The sequence below is a fragment of the Labeo rohita genome, chromosome 18, assembly GCF_022985175.1.
Source record: "Labeo rohita strain BAU-BD-2019 chromosome 18, IGBB_LRoh.1.0, whole genome shotgun sequence".
In the NCBI taxonomy this organism is placed as follows: domain Eukaryota; kingdom Metazoa; phylum Chordata; class Actinopteri; order Cypriniformes; family Cyprinidae; genus Labeo; species Labeo rohita.
The window spans coordinates 13,215,976-13,238,364 of record NC_066886.1 but is presented as its reverse complement, the minus strand read 5'-3'; the positions used below and the strand labels follow the sequence as shown (position 1 = coordinate 13,238,364).

Below are 22,389 nucleotides of genomic sequence, written 5' to 3'. Positions count from 1 at the left end.
AAAGCTGAAAATATAATTATTTTCACTCCTTTATGTTTTAATTATTAATTTCATTCACTTATAATTAATAAACATTCTAATATTTAATTAATATAAAAAATGAAATTGTCCAAATCAAAAGTAAAAACATATGTGGCTGCTTTGTCAAAGTTAAAAATATAGTATTTTTCACTTGTTTGTGTTTTAAATATGAATAGAAAATATTATTAATTATAGTTTATAAATATTATAATTGGTTATAATATGCCATAAACGTTTGTTGTGCAAAATAGTGACATGAAAAATAGCTGGAAACTGGAAAACATGCATATGTAATTACCATGGTTACAGCACCACCTCCCTTTCCCTACACCAGGGAGGACTTGTTTACCACTTTTCTACTTCAGTCAATGACATGCCAGTCATTGTGGACCTCCCCCTCCCGTCTCCGATTGGTCCATCTGTTCACCTCCTAGTCCCGCCTCTTAAAGACTTACTATCAAAACAAAATGAGGTAGTATGCTGTTCTAACGGCACAATCAGACATCAGCCATGACTGCTGTAGATAATATTAGTTAAAAAAAAAAAATATATATATATATATATATATATATATATATATATATAATAATAGAATACTGTTGTTGTTTTTTTTAATCAGTCATTTAATCATTTAATTACCCTCATATTGTTCTAAATTCAAAAGAACCAAAATTTTTAATATATCTAAGAAAGTCTATGTAATTAACATTTAAAAAAAATGGTAAAAGTAATCCATATGAATGAGGGTGAGTAAAGGATGCACCAAAATTAGTATTATTTTTTATGATTTATTTATTATTTTAGATTTAGATATTGAAATTAGTGGAAATTAATTGTAAACATCCTCGTAACACATTATATGCAACTACCATGATTAGAAAATGACTGTTAATAATGATGCAAAGCACATCCATTTAAGCAACTCTGAATTTTTCATTGCAAAATGTGTAATATTCATGCTCCCAGACAGGTTCGTTGCCTCAGTAAGGGCGTCTGTCTGCGTTATTGTGTTCTTCCTCAGTGGATTTGTTTTGCACCATAGAGGGGACATTCGGTAGTCTGCCTGCTCTGGGGCCTCTCGCTAGGTCACGTTATCCCAAATCTAAGATTACAAACATGTCTCAGCCATCCGTGCCTGCGTGCACGGCGAGTCCGCGGCAACAGAAGCGAGATCTGGCTCCAGATGCATGTATTTGCCATTTAGGCGTACAACGTGATTCAGCTACAGCGCTGCATTTGAGTGTTATGGAATTCAAGACGTGTTCGCCTTTTTTTCCCTCCACATGCGCATGTGCTATAGCAGCGTGACGCACAAGCGCTTTTTTTTTTTCAGCTCCAGGGAACACTATTGAAGCTAGATTGTGAGCCATGCAGCACATGATGCGTTAATGAAAAAGAAATGCCTTGCATTGTTAAAACAATAACTAGGTATCTGCACCAATAAAGCAATGATATAATTTAAGCAAAATATGTTTTTTTTTCATCACTGTCCTGAAATGTGTTTTTGTGGCTGGTGTTCAGCCCAAGAGGATTAACATTCTGCACCGAGATTACCCGTTTTGAACATTCTAGTTATTCTTCACATAGCCCACTGAGTTAAGACCCTAAGACAGAATGGCATCCAAGTGTGTCAGTGGGTTCGCCCAGGGATAATAACACTGTTTTTTACTGCATTCCTCTTGAAAGATTGCATCAATACAGAAGATATTGCAGTTAACCTTTTATATAATGAGCCCCTATGTCAATTCAGCTGCTGCTGAGGACGTCTGTGTGCTGTTCTTCTCATCGTGGTGGTTTGGAGCACGGCGGCGGCTGTGTCTATGCGGTCTGACCGGTCGGCTTTCACAGACAGGGAGGAGAAGGGAGGGCTGGTCAGCTCACTGCAGAGCTGGTCAGCGAGCGGTTGTCTCCCTCATGACTGCTTAAAAGAGCAGACGGGGTCAGTCACATCAGCACCGTCACACTTGGGTCCGTCACGCAAGCCAGATAATGTGTAACCTTCAACGTTTTGTGCTGTTAAACATCTGCGTTTGCGTTCAAGACCCACTGTCGTTCGGTAGTGGAAACCCATCATGCTTGGCATAGCTGGGTGTAGAAACCTACAATGTGGAAATAGTTGGGACTGTATTCTTGGAAATAAATGAAGTAATGTTCTGATTGTGATGCTTTATTTTTGTTTTTCTCCTCGTTCTGTCTTCGTTTCCAGCTGAAGGCATGCATGTCTGAAATATTTCCTCATTGAGGAATTGCTGTGGAGCTTTTTTTTTGTGTGTGGGATGGAAGAGCAGTTTGCCTGGGGTGCCCCCTTTTGGTGGCATTCCAAATAATGAATAACTTCCTGCTTGCACTCACTACAACTGTGTATGTAAAAGGATTAGAGAGCACTAGCGAGCCAGGAATGCTTATGTTTAGGCTTTTTAGCTTGTGTGTAATTCAATTCTTAGGTAGTTAAAGGACGATGAGATATTTAAGGAGACGGGAGCGAGTTAGTTAGGACTGGAATTAGAGCTGGAAAGTGTGCAGCTATTAATAGGCCATAAAAGGGCCATGTGGCTATTTAAGGAAATGCAGTTCTCATTGCAGCTCCATGCTATGCCTGTTTTATGTGTGATGTGTATGAATATTTCTAATGTTGGAATTAGTTGATTATGATTTGGAAGGTGATATGTACTGTATACATTACAGTATCAATTCAAGGTTCATTTCTACTCTAGTTAGACCTATCAAAAACTGGCGCTCTGTTCAGTGAGGGAGTCAGTTATGAAATCATTAGGGCGACTAAAGAGTTTTCTAGTTGACTAGTAGTCGCACGTTTATTAATAACCCATATAAATCATAATACAGAGCCTTTAATTGGTTACATAGCATAATAAGCAAAAAAAAACTTGCCACAGCGCGCCAGCAGATATAATAATTATAAATGTGTCAGGGAAAAACGGCAAGGAGACTGCATTAATGTTTTAATAATTTATTGATAAACTAGCGCTTTCTTTGTTTTCATCTTAAGAAATGAAGTCGGGGACATTGACTCGTCATTAGTGATGCGCCTGTATGCGTGTTTCATACGGATTACATAATTTGATAATATTTGTTTGAATTGGTTCATTTAAAAGTAGACATTCAACACTCTATAGATATATTTTTAATGTCTAATGTTTTAATGTCCTATAAGGCAAGTATATAGGGCCCTATGAAATCTGTTTTATTTTTTCCCAAATTCTGTTTCATTTTTTTCCAAATTCCGTTTTTTCCGCTTTAATTTTTTACACCTTTTTTATGGGTAAATTAAATGTTGTTAATCAAAGAGCATGTGTAATTAATTAAAATCATGAAACTTATACAATTTCACATCAATTTAATAAAGGTTTAACAAAAATGACATGTTTAGGGCCCTATGAAATGTTTTATTTTTTCTCACCATGTTTTATTGTTATCAAATTTTGTTTTAGCATGTCTAATATAATATTTGAATGCATACTTTTAATAATTTATTCAAATTTATTCTTAAAATAGCCTTATGAAAGTTTTTTTTTTTTTTTTTTTTTTTTTTTTTTCCCTCAGAAATTCTGTGTTGTGTATTTTAAAATGTTCTGGTTATCAGATCAAGGCATAAAACATTAATTTAATTTATCTTTTAATTATTAAAAATTAAGCAAGCTTTTTTTGGCAAACAAAAGGGAATTTACTATTAAAATTAAAACATGGAAGAAATGTTGTGTGATTATACCCTAAAAATAAAGTGTTTAATTTTAGTAGTAGTAGTAATAGAAGTAATATATATCTGCCACAATGTTTATTTTGACGGGTTGCCGTGTCTACCTTTACATTTCTGTGTGTATATGATATAACGCTAGTTTTCCTAAAATGAAACGGTCAAATGCTCATGAAGTGACTCATGAAGCAGATATTGTTCATGTATTTATGTCCTCATTTAGTGAGATGACAGACATTGAAATCACCGCGAGCGTCACGCACGCTTCAGTGTTTGTAGTAAACAAAACCGCTCGTCTGCTCCATTCATTAAACAGACACGCAGAACATGCAGGATTCACATTTAAATGATATTTTTGCGGAATAATATTTACAGATACTAGTTCATATTGCGGTTTGATTTAAGTGTAATGACCTACTTTTGATTCATTCAAACTTTGACAAATTCCGTGACATTCCGTGTTATTCAGTAAATTCCATTTTTATGACTGCACTCAAGTTCACAGAGACTGAGACAGCAGAAAACGCATCCTGTTTGCTTTAATTATTTTACAAAAGCGCAATGTTTCATTGCTATTCTCAGTGCACACAAATAAACAGAGTCTTTACTAATTCAAAAGATGTATTACTCTTATGTGTATGACTAAAAATGACGGAGTATTTTAAGTGACCGCACTGCGGCCTCAATCTGTCATGCAGTATAAGCACACTACTGTTCAGCTTCCACACTCTGTACAGACACTTAAATAGCGCACATTTTTTCTAGGTTAACATTAGATTGAGCTGCCATGTAAAGTTGCTACTACATTTAAGATGAATAGCCATATTTGAGGTCAATAAATGATAGATCAGCATTTGAATGTCCTGCTCCATGTACTATATTACCACAGACCAGCCGTTTTTTTTATTTTTTTTTTCTGCAACTAAGTGACTAATAATATTTTGGTCGACTAAGTCTCTTCTCATCAACTAACAGTTAGTCGACTATTAGGAGGCAGCCCTGGAAATCATTAACAGTTTTTTAAAGATTCACTAAGTGAGTCTTGATTCAAATTATTTTCATGGATCTTTTTGTGTCAGTACACAGGATTTTAAAAGGATAGTCCAAAATCCAAAAATGAAAATTCAGTTATTAATTATCCACCCTAATGTTGTTCTCAACCCGTAAGACCTTTGTTCATCTTTGTGGTACTTTTGCGAATGTGTGCCAAAGACTGACATGGAAGAGAAGAAATTTGTTAAATAAAGTCGTTGTTTTGTTTTCTTTGCGCAAAAAAAGTATTCTTGTAGCTTCGTAAAATTAAGGTTAAACCACTGATGTCACATGGACTATTTTAATGACCTTACTACTTTTCTGGGCCTTGAACGTGGTAGTTGTGTTGCTGTCTATGCAGGGTCAGAAAGTGCTCAGATTTCATCAAAATATCTTAATTTGTGTTCCAAAGATGAACAAAGGTCTTGGTTTGGAATGACATGAGGGTGAGTAATTAATGACAGAATTTTCATTTTTGGGTGAACTATTCCTTTAAGACCTGTTTGACCGTAAATCAGTCGTCACGGCTCGTGCTCTTTTGTTGTTGCTTCTGGTAAACACTGGCATGCACTTTAACTAGGATGTGGATGACATGACTTAATCGCAATGAAACATAGCGGCATATCTTTTCTTCCGTATTGTGATGAATTTTACGAAACGTTTTGTTCACGTTTGCAACTGTTTCGGTTGCAATCTGGAGTCCGGCTTTACCCCGTCCACCATGGAATCTCATTGGTCAAATTCTGCTTCACTTTACTGTTTGTTGAATATCAAATATATTTTGCTGTCTGTGATTTGTGTCACGCTTTGCAGCAGTTTTGCGTTTAGTGTAAATAAACACAACCACAGAAACTTGAGATTTCTGTAAATATATTTTTTTATAGCTCTGCATGTGCCCTGTGGCTCTTTTGGAAGTTTTTCACAATTGTTTGTTGTTTTCCTCTCAAACTTAGGAATTAAACTGAAGAATGTTTTAGTAATTTCTGCAGGGTGGCTTATGATGTGGCAGAATGCGCAGAAGAATGCTAAGCATCTCAGCTGGCAGGAGTAGCAAAAGTGTCTCCACCCAGGCCAATTAAGTCCCTGCTGATGTTTGTTCCACCGTGGAGAGTCGAGAGTGTGTAAAATCACATCCCGGTGCTGTGGGATCTCCTCAGTGAACCCTTTTTTCATTTGTAAGCCGATAGGCAACTAAACAAACGCACACACTGTGATGGTAGTGAGGACAGACGCGGTAAGATTAGCGTGCCTCTGAGAGGCTTTTGTTGAAGTAAAAATACAAACAAGAAAGAAAGTGTCCTTGTGATGTGGGGGACGTGGTGTCCTTGCTGCGGTGGGAGTGACGAAGGTCAGGTTACACAGAGACCCGCGTCTTATGATGTGGTCACATTTACCGTTGTTCGAAGAATTGTTTCCAGCAAAATCCAGTCGTTTGAATAGGAATCCACGCAACTGGGGAAGTTTTCCCATGCAGATTTTGCAACAGGTTCAAGTTGATGATGCAGATTCGCAATGTTGACCAACAGAAAACAGTTTGGTTTTTGACAATAGACAATGGACCTTTTTTGTTCCACTAAATTTTGCTAAAACATTGCTAATGTTGGCCGCACCTTTAGTGGCTGTTTTGGACTTTAGCTGAACCTCGAAGAGACAATCCAGTGCTGGATTTATAGCAGCATGGACGGGACGCATCAGGTGCACCTCATCAAAAGCTCCCATCGTCGTGACTGCCCTCTGGACCACCCGCTCTTGTCGTGAGCCTGGACGTTGGCCATCCATTAGAGCTGGGACGTTGATGATTTGAGGGGATATGCATCCTCCATCCGTTAAAATCCTACTCATACTATCTAAATGTGCCGTATTCGTTTGACAAATAAACAAAACGCTTATGTTTCCGCTGTAATGTTGTACTGCATGATGTGAGCTCATAAATAAAAGGGGAAAAATCCCATATAGACATTTCTTTGGCTGTGCCCCCTGAGCCTGCTAGGCAGCGTGCCAGGATTCTGTTGCCGGGCGACCAGGAGTGCTGTGCCATGCGGCTTAGTTGCCTCCTCATGTTGAGCTGATGGCGCTGGCTGCCTTGTTAGCGCTTGGAGTCCCACCTCGGGCGGCAACCCACCCAGGCAGACCTTGCAACGGTATCTGCACATATGCTTTTCCCAGACCTTCTGTCAGATTCCTGGACTAGTGTTCCTATTTCATGAGGCAAGCATCACTATGACTAGTCATCTACTTAGTCATCATATCTGCCAACCTATTATTTTTTTTGATGAAATTTGTGGTTGTGACATTGAAATAGGCCATTTGTGCATATCCAAAAATAAAATTGGAATTATCTCTGAACGCACTGATTTCAGAAAAGTTTTGATGGTATTTTCTTTGCATCCTGCCAACGCTGTTTTGTGTATGGTGTAACTTTGGTAATTCTGTATTTCTGCTTTTCCATAAGCAGCTCCTATTGTCAGAGAGTGAATCTGCATTTTTATTCAGCTCGTCTGCCACATTTGTTCAGACCAATACAAAAAAGTATATAGTTTTTAAAAAATTAATATGATTAAATTAGTGCTGTCAAATCGATTAATCACAAATAATCGTACCCAAAGTTTATTTAAATATATTCATTAAATATTAATTAATATGATGAAATTAGTGTGGTCAAACCGATTAATCACAATTAATCACATTCGAAAAATAAAGTTTGTGCTGTGTGTGTTTGTGTGTGTGTGTGTGTGTGTGTGTATGTATATATATATATATATATATATATATATATATATATATATTTATATATATATACACATACACATATATATATATATATATATATATGTGTGTGTATATAGAGAGAGAGAGAGAGAGAGAGAAATGTATGTAATATTTATATATTATATAAATCATATATTAAAATATGAAAAAATTATAAATATTTCTTAAATATATACATGTATGTGTGTATTTGTATATTCATATAAATATACACAGTACACACACAAATTTTGTGAACACAGACTTTTATTTTGGATGTGATTAATCACGATTTATCGATTTGACCGCACTAAATTAAATAAAACAATAAACATAATGTTTTGTCAAATACATAATATTTTGTCATAAATGTAACGTGCTGTCAAAATAATTAATTGCGATTTAATCAATTTGACAGCACTTAAATAAAACAGTAAACATAATGTTTTGTCAAAGATAATGTTTTGTCATAAACATAATATGCTGTCAAAACGATTATTCGCTATTTATTGATTTCATAGCACTAAATTAAATAAAATAATAAACATGTTTTGTCAAATACATAGTTGTGTCGTAAATGTAATGTGCTGTCAAAATAATCACAATTAAATAAATAAACAATGTTTTGTCATAAATGTAATGTGCTGTCAAAATAATTAATCACAATTAAATAAACAATGTTTTTTAAAATACATAATGTTTTGTCATAATAAACGTAATGTGCTATCAAAGCAATTAATCGATTTGACAGCACTAAATTAAATAAAACAATAAACAGTGTTTTGTCAAATACATAATGTTTTATCAAAATAAACATAATGTGCTGTCACATTAATCGCGATTAATCAATTTGACAGCACTGTTAAAACAATAAACAAAGTTTTGTCAAATACATGTTTTGTCATAATAAACGCAACGTGCTGTCAAAGCGATTAATTGTAATTTTGACTCATCCTTATTTCTTAAAGAATGGCTGAGATGTAAAAAATTTTTTGTATGTTAGTTTTTGTCAAAACTTGTATTATTTGAACTGTTAAGTTGTTTGAATTGTCGCTATGTTTTATTGCAAAACAACCAGAGAATTTTGAATTACTTTTGACTTGGCATAACAACATAATGGACAAAATATTTCCACTTTAATATAATAAAGACTTTGTACTCTCTTGATTCAGCTAGTAATCTACAATCCGGAACACCTTAGCAATGCCCTATTAACCACCTAGCAACTATTCTCAACACCCTAGCGTTTGTTACTTGGCTGTTGATCAAAGTCAAACTATCAGCTCTGCTCTTGAGTTTTTCCCACCCTTTCTCTCACTGTCTCATGCATCTCATATTACTGACAGGGCTTGTCTCCCATTGCTCACTCAATGCAAGTGATTCCATTGGAATGCTCATTGATCCCACATATGTCAACAGTGTTCTAAGATCCCTTGACTCTCCATAGCAAACAAGTGTGTTCAATATGGCTTGTTGTTGAAAGCTTAATTTGAAACACGCTCCTATTTATTTATGCTTTTTTGCACTGCATAGAAGTGACTTTCTCACGCTTTTAACAGAAGCCGGTTTGTCATGGAAATAGGCATATGGAACATTTGGGGTTACATCATGATGTCAGTAACCTTTCCACCATGAAACTGATTTGTTTGTCAAGAGCTGATTACAGAGAGCCTCCAAACAGACCCGTTGTTTGTATGAAATTACAGTTCAAAGGCATTGTTTGAAAGGACAGCGAACATGTTAAGACTAGATGTAGACAAAACAATTACAAGGATTTTAGTCAAAAATTGTTTATGCCATGTACAATACCTCTGAATATCAATCAATCTTCATTCTTGTTTTACTTTCCCAGGCATTATTATGCATTGTTGTGTGTTTCATGTGTTAGTACAGTGGAAAGAATTATGCTGTCGGTCACAAGTACATTTACATTTTAGACACAACATTCCCAGTTCCTTTGTCTATTTTTGTTCCACAAAAATAGTTCAAAACAAAGTCAAAACAGCCACTTGTTTAGTTCTTGAATGAATCAGTTGAGTGAATCATGAAATGATTCGCAAAAAGACACTTGTTGCCACTTACTGGCATGATGTTATGTTAAAATTACATTTTTTAATAAAAAAAAAATCTAAAAAAAAAAAGGAAAAAAAAAGCTCATTTAAATATTAATAAATATTTATATTAAATTATTTAAAAAACACTAAAATAAGGTATCATTACTATATACTAAATAATATATACTTAACTATATACTGAATAAAAACATGACTCACTCATATAAACATCCACTAGTTTAGTTCCTGAATGAATCAGTTGAGTGAATAATTCAATGATTCGCTAAAAAGACACTTGTCACTTGTCGCCACCTACTGGCATAATATGACGTTTGAATGAAAATGAAAATCAAAAAATTTAATATAAAAATATATTTAAAAAAAAAGCTAATTCGAAATATTAATATTTATTTATTTATTTTTGGGTGTTTTTCCATTTTTTTCTTAGAAAGGACAGTGGAGATATGACAGGAAGTAATTGGGGGAAAGAGAGGGGGTGGCATCGGGAAAGGTCCACGAGGCGGGATTCGATCTCGGGACACCCAAGGCGCAACTGCACCATATGTTGGCGTGCTGGTTATTACGTTTTGAATTCAAATGAAAATCTAAAAATGAAATCTAAAAATAAATAAAAAAGCAATTTTTTTAAATTATTTTTTAAATTAAATTATTTAAAAAACACTAAAATAAGGTATTACTATATACTAAATAATATATGCTTAACTATATACTGTATAAAAACATGGCTCATTCATTAAAACAGTCACTGTTTAGTTTCCAGCTGAATCAGTTGAGTGAATAATTCAGTGATTCACTAAAAAGACACTTGTCGCCACCTACTAGTATGATATGATGTTTGAATAAAAATATTTTAATTAAAATAAAAATCTAAAAATGTAATCTAAAATAGAAAAAATATTGATAGTAATTTATTTAAAAAAAAAACACTAAAATACAGCATCATTACTATATACTGTATAATATAAACCTAACTATACACTAAATAAAAACATGACTCACTCATTAAAACCACTTGTTTAGTTCCCGAATGAGTCAGTTGAGTGAATAATTCAATGATAATGTGTGTGTGTGTGTGTGTGTGTGTGTGTGTGTGTATGTATGTATGTATAAAAAGCTAATTCAAAATATTATTTATAATTATTTAAAATATTTATAATTATTTAATTATAAAAAACTAAAATAAGGTATTATTACTATATACGGCATAATAAATATTTAACTATATACTAAATAAAAACGTGGCTCACTCATTAAACAGCCACTAGTTTAGTTCCTGAATGAATTAGTTGAGTGAATAATTCAATGATTTGCCAAAAAGACACTTGTCACTTGTCGCCACCTACTGGTGTGATGACAGTCTGTCTGAAATGTACCAACACAGACAAGAGCAGAGATACAAACAGTGAAAAGTCCTGTCGGACAGTATATCAGCACCCTTGGCACACGGCGCAGCCAATCAAATCTGAGGACTGTTGTGTAACTGTTAGCTGGTGTTTCTCATCATGACACATTCCAGCTCAGTTAAAGCCCACCACAGATGGACCGTGGCTTCTCGTTGGGCCCGGCCTGACTAGATGCTTCCCAAGCTAATAGTCCAAACTGCGGTCCATCTGCTAGCTAGACTTTTTGGCTTCGTCTCTCGCTCAACTCTTCCTCTCCCCCTCCTTCCTACCCTCTAAATTCCCTCAGCAGTCTCTAACAGTAATAATATTTAGCTGTAGTGAGTCCAGAGCTGCAGTTTACTAACAAGGCTGGCACACAGCAGCGCCAGGCCCTGCACAAACACCCAGCATCCTGACTTCACACTGGGTTTCTTCCTCCTCTGTGCCCCTCTTCAGACATTTTTATTTTACAGTCAACTGATCCTAAAGCCAGCTACCATTTTACCCCAGAACACACACAAAGACACACAGACGAGCAAAAATGGTCTCTGGTTCCCCATTCTTATAAACTGATTATATAACAGATGCAGTTGTTTTAAGCCAATCATCCTCAAAACATGTTTAGTTGATTTACAAAGTCTCACTCTTCTTTTGAACCAGCAGCTGATGTTTCTCTCTATATTTGTGTTTTTCTTTTCCAGTGTGTCCAAAGAAGTGTGAGAAGAGGGCGTGCACGGATAGGGGCGAGTGCTGTCACCCCCAGTGCCTGGGCAGCTGCACTGAACCAGACGATGATAAGGCATGTGCCGCCTGCCAGCATTACTTTCACGAGGGCCGCTGCGTGGAGGCCTGCCCGCCGGGCACGTACAAGTTTGAAGGTTGGCGCTGCATCACCATGGACATGTGTGCCCGTGTTCACCTACCCAGTGAGGTCGACTTTGTCATCCACAATGGAGAGTGTATGCCGGACTGCCCACCCGGATTCACCCGAAATGAGACTCAAAGGTATGCCGTCTGAGCTGGATGTAGGGGTGCCTCATTAGACACCAGAGTTAAGATTGTTTTTTATGCTTTTGCAATATCGTTATTGTTAAATTAAAAAAAGTCAAATTAACATTACTAAAAATAGTTTTCTTTAGCTGAAATAAAATATAAATATTAGATTAAAAATGTAAGCTTAAAAAAACAAACAAAAATTAGAAATGCTTATTTTGAATTCTGAAAATAGATGGAAAACAAAAAGTAACACAAAGTATATATTTAATTAAAGCATTAAAACAGAAAAATTAATTTTGAAGTCTTGAAAAATTAAAAAGGAAAAAAAATGGAATCAAGAGAAATTAAAATTGACAAAAAAAGGAAAAAAATGGGGGAAAAATTAAATTTGGGAAACAATAAAACTGATTTCATAGGGCCTTAGAAAAAAAAATGTTAAGATTTTAATACATTGCTGTTAAATTGTGTATGTTTCATGATTTCAGTTAATTAGACATGCTTTTTGATAAATATATATTATATTAATATATATTAATCAGCCTAGAATAATTGTAACGAAAAAAAGCAAACCAGAGAAATTAAAATGCAAAAAAACAGAATTTGGAAAATAAATAAATGAATAATAAAACAATGGCTTATGGTTTACTGAAATAAAGCTGAAATTAAATATAGATATTAGATTTTAAAAAATATTTTAAAAAATATATATATATAAAAAACATACATTTAAAAAAAAAATAAAAAGTATAAATGCTTATTTTGAATCCCAAAAATACAGAATTTGATAATAATAAAACTGAAAATTATAATACATTGCTGTTAAATTGTGTAAGTTTCATGGTTTCAATTAATTAGACATGCTTTTTTATTATTTTATTTTTTATTTTTTATTTTTTTTGTTTAACCATTAAAACAGAGTCTAGAAAAATTAAAATGGGGGGAAAAAAATGAAATCCAAAGAAATTAAAATGGAAAAAACAGAAATGGGGGAAAACAAAACAAACAAACAAACAAACAAAAAACGGATTTCATAGAGCCTTATAAATTGTGTAAGATTCATGATTTAAATTAATTATGCTTTTTTTAAATTAACATGCTTTTTTTGGAAATTTGGAAAAATATAAAACAGATTTCATAAGGCCCTAAAAATAAATGCATTAACAAAATGTAAAATGCACATTTTTATTTTTAAATGTATGTTGTATTAATTTGTACTACATTTTGAGTGGCTTATTGTAAAAATAGTTTTTTGTTAACTGAAAAAGCTCTGAAATAAAATACAAATATTAGCTAAAAAGTATTAGCTGTTTATTTTGAATCCTGAAAAATAATGGAAAACGGAATTTGGTGATGATAAAACTGAATTTGAAAATGTATTTCATAGGGCCTTAGAAATGTAATAATTGTTAAAATTATAATATATTGCTGTTAAATTGTGTAAGTTTCATAATTTCAATTAATAAGACGTGCTTTTTGAGTATTTTTTTTAAATTTAACTATTAAAACAAAGTCTAGAAAAATTAAAATTAAAAAAAAAAAAAATCTAGAGAAATTAAAATGAGAAAAAAACTGACTTTCGGACAAAATAAAATGGATTTCATAGCGCCCTGAAAACAAGTGTATTAACAAAATGTTTAGCAAAGTTTTATTTTTAAATGTATGTCGTCAAATAAAGAACCACTTGGCTTATTTTGAGTCAGAAGTGGCTTGTGGTTCAGTAAACGAGTCCGTTAATTCAGTAACCACTCCAACTTATTTAGTGACTCATTTGAACGATTCAAAATAACAAAACATGGCCCTTCAGAATACTTGATTCTGATTGGTTGATCGCAGCGTCCTGTGGTAAAATGTTTCCGTGTAACTGCCGTCAGGGTTTATTTTGCGATAATGACCATCTAACCGCACATTATCATCACATAAGCAACATGATTTGTGAGTTTAGATGAGCATATTCCTCTTGAACTTTAATTTATAAAATAGGAAATGTTACCACAGAATTGTTTCTAAACAGCCCTGTAGGTTTTGGCTTTGTACAACCCTCTCATACACCATATGAACATCTTAATTGTTTTAAAGCTGTATGTGCTGATTTGAAGGTTTTTTTGGATCTCGAAATCCGAACTGTTTACTTTCAGGTGGCACTTAATCATACTGGGAACGGTTTCCTGAGGAAAAAGTCAAGAGAAATGTGTTTAAACTGGGTTAAAGAGATCGTAATTACCACACCTTGGACTTTACTTGGACACCTGTACTTTTCAAGTAAAATATTAACAGAAGAATCACTTCATTTACTTTTCCACGTAACTTTTTAGATGTTGAGCCTGTTTTATAAATTGACCAGACCTGGTTTTGCCTCACTGCCAGCTTAATGATCCCCCTTACACATAAAACCCAGGGTTCAAGCGAGGACTCTGTTAAGCGCAAAGACCTCATAAAGCAGTGACCTTGCGTTTGTCAAAAACAAGCCTTAAATATACTTTGTGTTTTGGTGAGACACAATAATCCTGTCACGGTTCACTGGCGTTTGCGTGTTTGGAGTCTGTGTGTGTAGCTGTGATCTGTCCTTGACGCTCACTCTCCCTTCTTCTCCCTCTTTCTCTCTCCCACCTGCAGTATGTTTTGTAGCGCATGTGACGGACTGTGCGATAAGGTCTGCGAAACTAAAACAATCGACTCGGTGGATGCTGCTCAGTCACTGCAGGGCTGCACGGTCATCAAAGGCAACCTGCACATCAACATCCGGCGGGGCAGTAAGTACCTTCGCTCTCACCCTCCTGTCCCATCACCCCCAGTTTTTTAATTTTTAGACAAATGACAGATCCAAGCTTGAGCCATCTCCCTTTTTTATACAAATATATTATTCAGAGTTCCCATGGTCATGGACGACCTGTCAGAGAATATTAAAATTGTGAATTACAACCTGGGAATGTAATGAAAATTAGTAAAATATTAAAATGTTTAGTCATTTTTATATAGTATTTTTGTTTTTGTTGTTGTTTTTTATTATAAAACTTTTTTTTGTTTTTTTTTTTTCACTAAAAAACATTTTCAGAACCATGCTAAATTGTGTATTTGGTTCATATTTTTTGAGTTTTGAATAATAGTAATAATAATAATAATTAAATTAAAAAAATTATTAAATAAAAAATGTATTAAAAAAATAAAATAGCTCATTGAAAATATTACTAAACATGTATAATACATTTTAAAAAATATAACACTAAAATAATTTAGTGTGTCATTACTTACTACATTAAGATATCAGTACTATATATAAATAATATATACTTAACTGTGTACTAAATAAATCTTTTATGTTTTATAAAACTACACACTGTTATTGTAAAAATGTGTATGTACACACACACACACACACACACACACACACATATATATATACATATATATATATACATATGTATATACATATGTATATATATGTATATAATGTATATTTTTATTTTTAAATATGTTGTGAAATAAAGAACCAGTCATGCATAACACAGTTGTTGGTTCATTTTTAGTGAGTCAGACAACTCAGATAATTCAGTAACTGCTCCAACTTATTTTGTGAGTCATTTAAACGACTTAAAATAACAAAACATGGCCCTTCAGAATACTTGATTCTGATTGGTTGATCACAGCATTCTATGGTTAAATGATTGTGTAACTACCGTTAAGCTTTTGACCATGTTAAATGTTATCTAGTATTTTGTTGTTGTTGTTGTTGTTGTTTTTTTTTTTTTTTTTTTTTTCTTAACTAAAAAACATTTTTAGGACCATGTTGTGCAATTGGTTCATATTCTGAGTTTTGAAAAAAAAAATTACATTGAATTTTAAATTTACATTTAAATTAAAAATAAAAAAAATAAAATGAAATCTAAATATGTAAAAAAAAAAAGAAAAAGGAAAAGAAAAAAAGAAAAAACAAATACTAAACATTTATAATGAATAATAAAAAAAAATTCACACTGAAATAATTTAGTGTATCATTACATTAGGATATCATTACTACATATAAATACTATATACTTAACTATATATACGTTTTATCAACTAAATCATTTTTTTAATGTTTTATAAAACTACACACTTATTGTGTGTAAAAAAAAAATCTAAATAAATGTATTACCAAAATTAGCAAATTTTTATGTCATAAAATAAAGAACCAGTCACAAATAACACAGTCGTTGGTTAATTTCGAGTCAAAAGTGACTTGTGGTTCAGTAAGCGAGTCGGAAAGTTAATTCAGTAACCACTCCAACATATTTAGTGAATTATTTGAACGATTCAAAATAACAAAACATGGCCCTTCAGAACACTTGATTCTGATCGGATGATCACAGCATTCTGTGGTAAAATGTTTTTGCTTTGGTTTAATACAATTTTTTTTTTTTTTAAACATGCTCTAAACTACGACAGGGTTTTAGTGCCACATTAAACGTTTTTGAAATCAAAGATTGCGAGATTACAGTCATATTATTTTAAGAATAAAGTCAAAATTACTAGAATAATGTGAATTACTAGAAGAATGTGTTTTTCACACTCTTTAATGTGGCGTGACAGGTTGCTGTGTTCGCCTCAATTCAAGCGGCATGTGAATCAGTCATCTTTCCAATTGCAATTAAATTGTCCTATACTGTTTTTTTTTTTATTCCTTCTGATGTTCCTTAACTTTTATATCGTGCTATAAACTTGAAATAAAGAGGAAAAGCACATTTATAATTTGTATTTTGTGATAAAATGACAAAATTTGAAAGCTGAGCTATTATATTAAAAGCAACAAAGCACAAATAATGAATAGAAGACGTTAAGTATTTTCAATCATTTACTGTATTATACCGTGAATAAAACCGCTTGTGAATAGTCACTTAACCTTATATACCTCAGAAAAGACAACAATATAACTTAAATTAACAAGCTGGAGTCCACTTCAACCTTTAGAACCTTTTATTGTTGTTTCTAATTAAATACATGTGAAGAATGAAAGGTTGGACACCACAGACATTTTTGTAGAGCAGGTGGTGGAATTTTCACAAAGAACACAGTAGAATTTAATGAAACGAATGTCATCTCGATGTAATCAGAAAGACGACTGATGCACATAAATACAGCGATCTGTCACGCCACATTGAAGAGGATGAAAAACAAATTATTGTAAGACTCATTGTTTGTATTTCGCTATAAAACTGACAGAATTTTAAAGCTGAGGCTTTGTTTTATATTAAAAATACTAAAAGCACAAAGCTTATTGCTATTATTAGGTGGCTGGGGCACTAAAAATAGGCCTAATGAATTGTATTGAAGATGTAAATTATTATTTTCAAGCATAACGTCCCTGCTAGTTATAACACATGGTATGATTTCTGCTAATAATCCCACATATATTCAAATAAATTCCAGTGGCCTGGCAACTTCTCCCGATGCTCCCAAAATACTCAAAACATTATAAATTTAATTCTCATAATTTCAACTTTATTCTCGTAATTTTGACTTTATTCTCAAAATATTACGAGTTTAATCTCATAATTTTAGATTTTTTTCCTTTTTTTTTTATGTGGTACTAAAACGTTGTACTAAACATATATATGTTTAAGTCTGTTTACACAAATTTAAATAACTTTGGGTCCTAAAAATTATTGGTCAAACATTGTGGGACGTTGATTATTGTGTTTATTAACTGACATTTATTATCCTGTGGTGACACAATACGGCTTATGTGTTTTTTGCATATGAGCCGCTAAAGCTCTTAGTGGTTTTGATATGGGACAGTTGCTGCCGCCCATGTATCACTCACTCTGATGAAGTGATGAGTTAGGGCAGACACTATGTGTCCTGTGGGATTTGGTCTGTGTTGCTCCAGTGTCATATCTCTTTCTCTCTGTCTGTCTGTCTGTCTCTCCTCTCACACCGTCTCTCTCTCTGTCTGTTTCCCCAGATAACATTGCGTCAGAGCTGGAGAGTTTCATGGGCCTGATCCAGACGGTGACTGGATATGTAAAGATCAAACACTCACACACTCTGGGCTCTCTGTCCTTCCTCAAGAGCCTACGATACATTCATGGAGAAGAGCTCACAGACCAGTAAGACTTTTTTTAAAGCACATAACTATGTGTCGTGACGTTTCGATGAGCCTTAAAAGGGATAGTTCACCCAAAAGTACTTTGGAACACAAATTAAGATATTTTTGATGAAATCCGAGAGATTTCTGACCCTGCATAGACAGCAACGCAACTACCACGTTCATTGTTACTACCATGTCCTAATGTAAGTGTTAGAATGGTCACAGATCAGCAATCTCCATGTAAAACTGATCATGCAGACCAAACCGTAAGTCATAGAAACTTGAAGATCGGAGGAATGGTAGTACTCACACCGCTGACAACGTGACCCATGCTCACCCCCGTCAGCCTGACGGGGTCCTACAGCGATCAAAATACGTAATCGCTCATAACTGTCAGTCGCAGGCTCAAGTGTCTTACACCTTTGGAATCCTTGGCTCATGCCAGACAAAACACACGCCTCAGATTTGATCATGAGCCTAAATTTTGAAGCGAAATTTTCAGGTATTTTGCTTTTTTTTTTTTTTTTTTAAACGTACTTTTGCAAGCTAGTCCTAGGTTTTTCGCCTGATCAGAACCAGACCAGTGCAGGAAAATTCTCTGGAGAGTGAGTGTCAATAATTATCAAAGAAAGTTGAACTTTTGACTCACTGTCACAAAGGGACGCCAAAACGTTTGAAATGGGCAGGGCCACTTTTAGTAAAATGCCTATAACTTCTGAACAGAATAAGATATCTCTGCCAAACTCAGAACTCTTATGCAAGAGCTCAATCTGAGGCCACAGGAAAAAAATCATGGAGCTTGGCCACTTGGTAGCACTATTGGAAGGGAAAAAAAAACACATAAAAATGGCTATAACTGGTCAACCATTTGTCCTATCAACATGAAAATTGGTGTGCACAGTCTTGGTTCGAAGTGTCACAAGTGTCTACATTTGTGAATCTCAAAAAACATGGCCGCCATTGGCCAATGAATTTTGAGCACCTGTTAGACAAGGTTAACGAAGGCCGTTCGGAATGGAATTGGGCCTGTTCGACTCATAGCCTCAAAGGTCTGAGAGGAATTTGAAAGAAATTGGCCACTGGGGGGCAAGCACTGCAGTACAATTCTCTGGACTCTCTAGGCCAATAATTATCAAAAAAAAATTGAAATTTACCTTTTGGGAAGCTATAACGGCGTCAATTAGAAAGGGAGCCTTCCCAAATTTACCACAAATCCTATTAAGCCTAAAGGAAAACTCAAAACTTCACGAAACCTGCTGAGCACATGCAACAGGTGATTCTAAACAAAGGTGCAAAGTTTTAAGGATATCGGACCACAGCTGGCACTCATAACCGTTAAAAACATAATATTTCTATGCTAAATTACCTATGGATTAAGCAGGAAATCCTTTTTAAATCATTGATTTAGGTGGTTGCAAGCGTTACAAATGTGCTTATATGCCTTAAAGCGCTTGAACCCCAATAATCACTACTTGCAGCTATATTTATTTTTGTCATCACTGCACACAAAAAGTATTCTTGTAGCTTCATAAAATTAAGGTTGAACCACTGATGTCACATGGACTATTTTAATGAAGTCCTTACTACGTTTTTGGGCCTTGAACATGCCAGTTGTGTTGCTGTCTATGCAGGGCCAGAAAGCTCTTAGATTTTATCAAAAATATCTTAATTTGTGTTCTGAAAATGAACGAAGGTCTTATGGGTTTGGAACGAGATGAGGTTGAATAATTTGGTGCTTAAGGAACTATTCTTATATCATCAATGTTAAAAACAGTTTTGTTGCTTAATATTTTTGCGAAAACCATAATAAATTTTTTTTATTAGAGAAACAAAAATAGAATCTTCTGTAACATTATAAAGACTTTTACTGCCACTTTTAATCAATTTAATGTCATTGCTGCGTATTCACTTTTTAAATTATTATTATTACTCACCCCAAAATTTTAAACCTTTGTCATTCAAACGTTTCAAAAACCAGCTTGACAACTTAAAGCGAGTTCGACCAGCTGGTAGGCAGTTTGCTGCTGGTCAAAGGTGATTAGCAGCTATCATGTTCTAAAACTCAGCTTCTGCACCAGCACGGTAGTCACGTTGCAACATAGTCTCATGTCTGAAACAAAAAGAAAAACATGAAGTTTCTTGTGTCCTTCACAGTCCTCCAGGTGTAACACATTTCTTTAAAGGTTTTCATAGAAATAGGTGAAAGTAATAAAATATCAGCTATAATGGAACATACAGCTCAGGGTCGTAAGGCTGAAGTCGAGAAATTCAGCAAAGAGACATATAAGCACAGAAGTACACAGGAAGTGATTTAACACACATACACACATTTTTTTCTATGAATCATCTGCTATCTGACAAATTTTCCCTCACATGAAGTCAGTATTTTATGGAAGATGTCAGAGGGAGGCTGTGGGAACTCTTGTGTTGTGATCTCACTAGGGTTGAGTTTCATCTCATGGAATGCTTGTAAGCGGCTCAGACATTCTCCACGTTCCTGAGGTGTTCAGTGCGACTCAGTCGGGTGCAGCTGTAGAAGTCATGCTAACCCTCTTCTGAGCCATGATCTCCATGCATGCTTTAATGAAACACAATCCGTGCACGCACTTCAATAGTTGTTTTCGCACATATCGCATTCGTCATGTGTATAACCAGACCTGATCATTCTCATTCCGTTCTTTGGTTAGGTTTTTCTTACTTTAAACGTAAGAAATGTAGTGTTTAATACTTTGTGTATGTGTGTTTTCCTACCACAGGTTGTATGCATTCTCTGCAGTGGACAACCAGAACTTGCAATATCTGTGGGATTGGAGTCAGCACAATCTGACCGTTAGAGCTGGAAAATTGTTCTTCCGCTTCAATCCCAAGCTTTGCATGTCTGAGATCCAGAAAATGTGGGAGAAGACCGGTGTTAAAGTAAAGATGGAGGAGGACGATGCTCGAAGCAATGGAGAACGAGCAAGTTGTAAGTAGATGAGGTGTTGCATGTAGTTTTACAGCAAAATGCATTTTATTTGAAATGAAGTTATACTTTAGTCAGGATAATGAGTATCACAAACACAATGTCAAGACAACATCTAACTCTGCACTCAAGAATGAAGCCTGATTCATGAACGAATGACTCTTATCATGTCATAATCCAGATGCAACAGATAATTTTTAAAAATAAGTAAAACTACCATCAATATCGAAAGAACAGGCAACTGAATTGGATGCCCCGTTTACTCCAAATGAACTCCATAAAGCATTAGATAATATGCCAAACAACAGATCACCCAAACCTGGGTGAATTGTGAATTCCCAGCTGAATTCTAAAATCTGTGTTCAGATCATCGTTGGCGCTTCCTTAATGAAGAGCAAGCATATGCACATGGTTGCCAGATTACAAAAATTAAGCAAAACACTGGACAGAAAATGAATACATTTAACAGAGAAGTTCTGATTTAGGCATTTGAATTCTTGATATCTGGCAACCGCACACATGAAAGCTCACGCAGTAGAGGCATGTACATGTTTTTTTTTTTTAAATGCATTTCATTAAAAGTCATTGCATGTTGATATAGTCACAGTTATCGTTTATTGACCTCGTCATAGTCTCATTTTAATCATGGGAAAAAGCTTAACCAGAAATACGGCCTTTGGGGAGAACAGGTTCTCCAATATCAACAAATAAAATCCATAGTTAAATCCAAGATTAATATAACTAAAAACCCACTACACTAATATCTAGACTTCAAAAACGTATATCAAATACAGATACAATAATAGCACTATCAGTGACCGAATGGGAAAATTATTTGACTTTAACTCCCAACCCCAACCTCTGGAATGAAATTTGTAATAATACCATTGCTATGACAAATTAACTAACTTATACTGAGCAAAGTAATTCGCAGGACTCACCCAAAGGAAAAAATGTGTATATATCAATCACTGGATAACCCTTGTTACGGAATACATCACTTTACATCACAATACATTACAAAATGACATTCACCCACATGAAGATTATATTTACGTTTATCAACATTTGGAATCCATCCTGGTATTATTTTAATATAAACCAGACACATGGAACCGGAACCATGCATTTTCCCAATCATGACTTCATAAACATAAAAGAGAAAAGGAGAACGAGTGAAATGAATATGTTTATATATTTGTGGTACACAGATGTGTGTATGCGTATATATATGAATATACAAACATATGCTCAATTTTACAGTTACAATTCACATAAACTTCACATATTTCAATATGTTTTCATTTGACATTTTTCGACACTTAAAATATGTTGCATTAGAAACTAAATATTAAGCCAAGTGGCTTTTGCAAACACAGTGCTAGAGCTTTTATCTT

The 22,389-nt window shown here is 34.3% G+C and overlaps 1 protein-coding gene across 1 annotated transcript in view; it reads left to right on the top strand.

Annotated features, from left to right (window-relative positions):
• The window catches only part of igf1ra (insulin-like growth factor 1a receptor), a 134,540-nt gene that overhangs the window by 83,314 nt on the left and 28,837 nt on the right, over nt 1–22,389 (top strand). The window contains exons 3-6 of the mRNA XM_051134507.1: nt 11,672–11,975; nt 14,580–14,716; nt 17,905–18,049; nt 20,787–20,995. Of these exons, the coding sequence (XP_050990464.1) occupies nt 11,672–11,975; nt 14,580–14,716; nt 17,905–18,049; nt 20,787–20,995 (795 nt within the window). The remainder of the gene's footprint in view (nt 1–11,671; nt 11,976–14,579; nt 14,717–17,904; nt 18,050–20,786; nt 20,996–22,389) is intronic.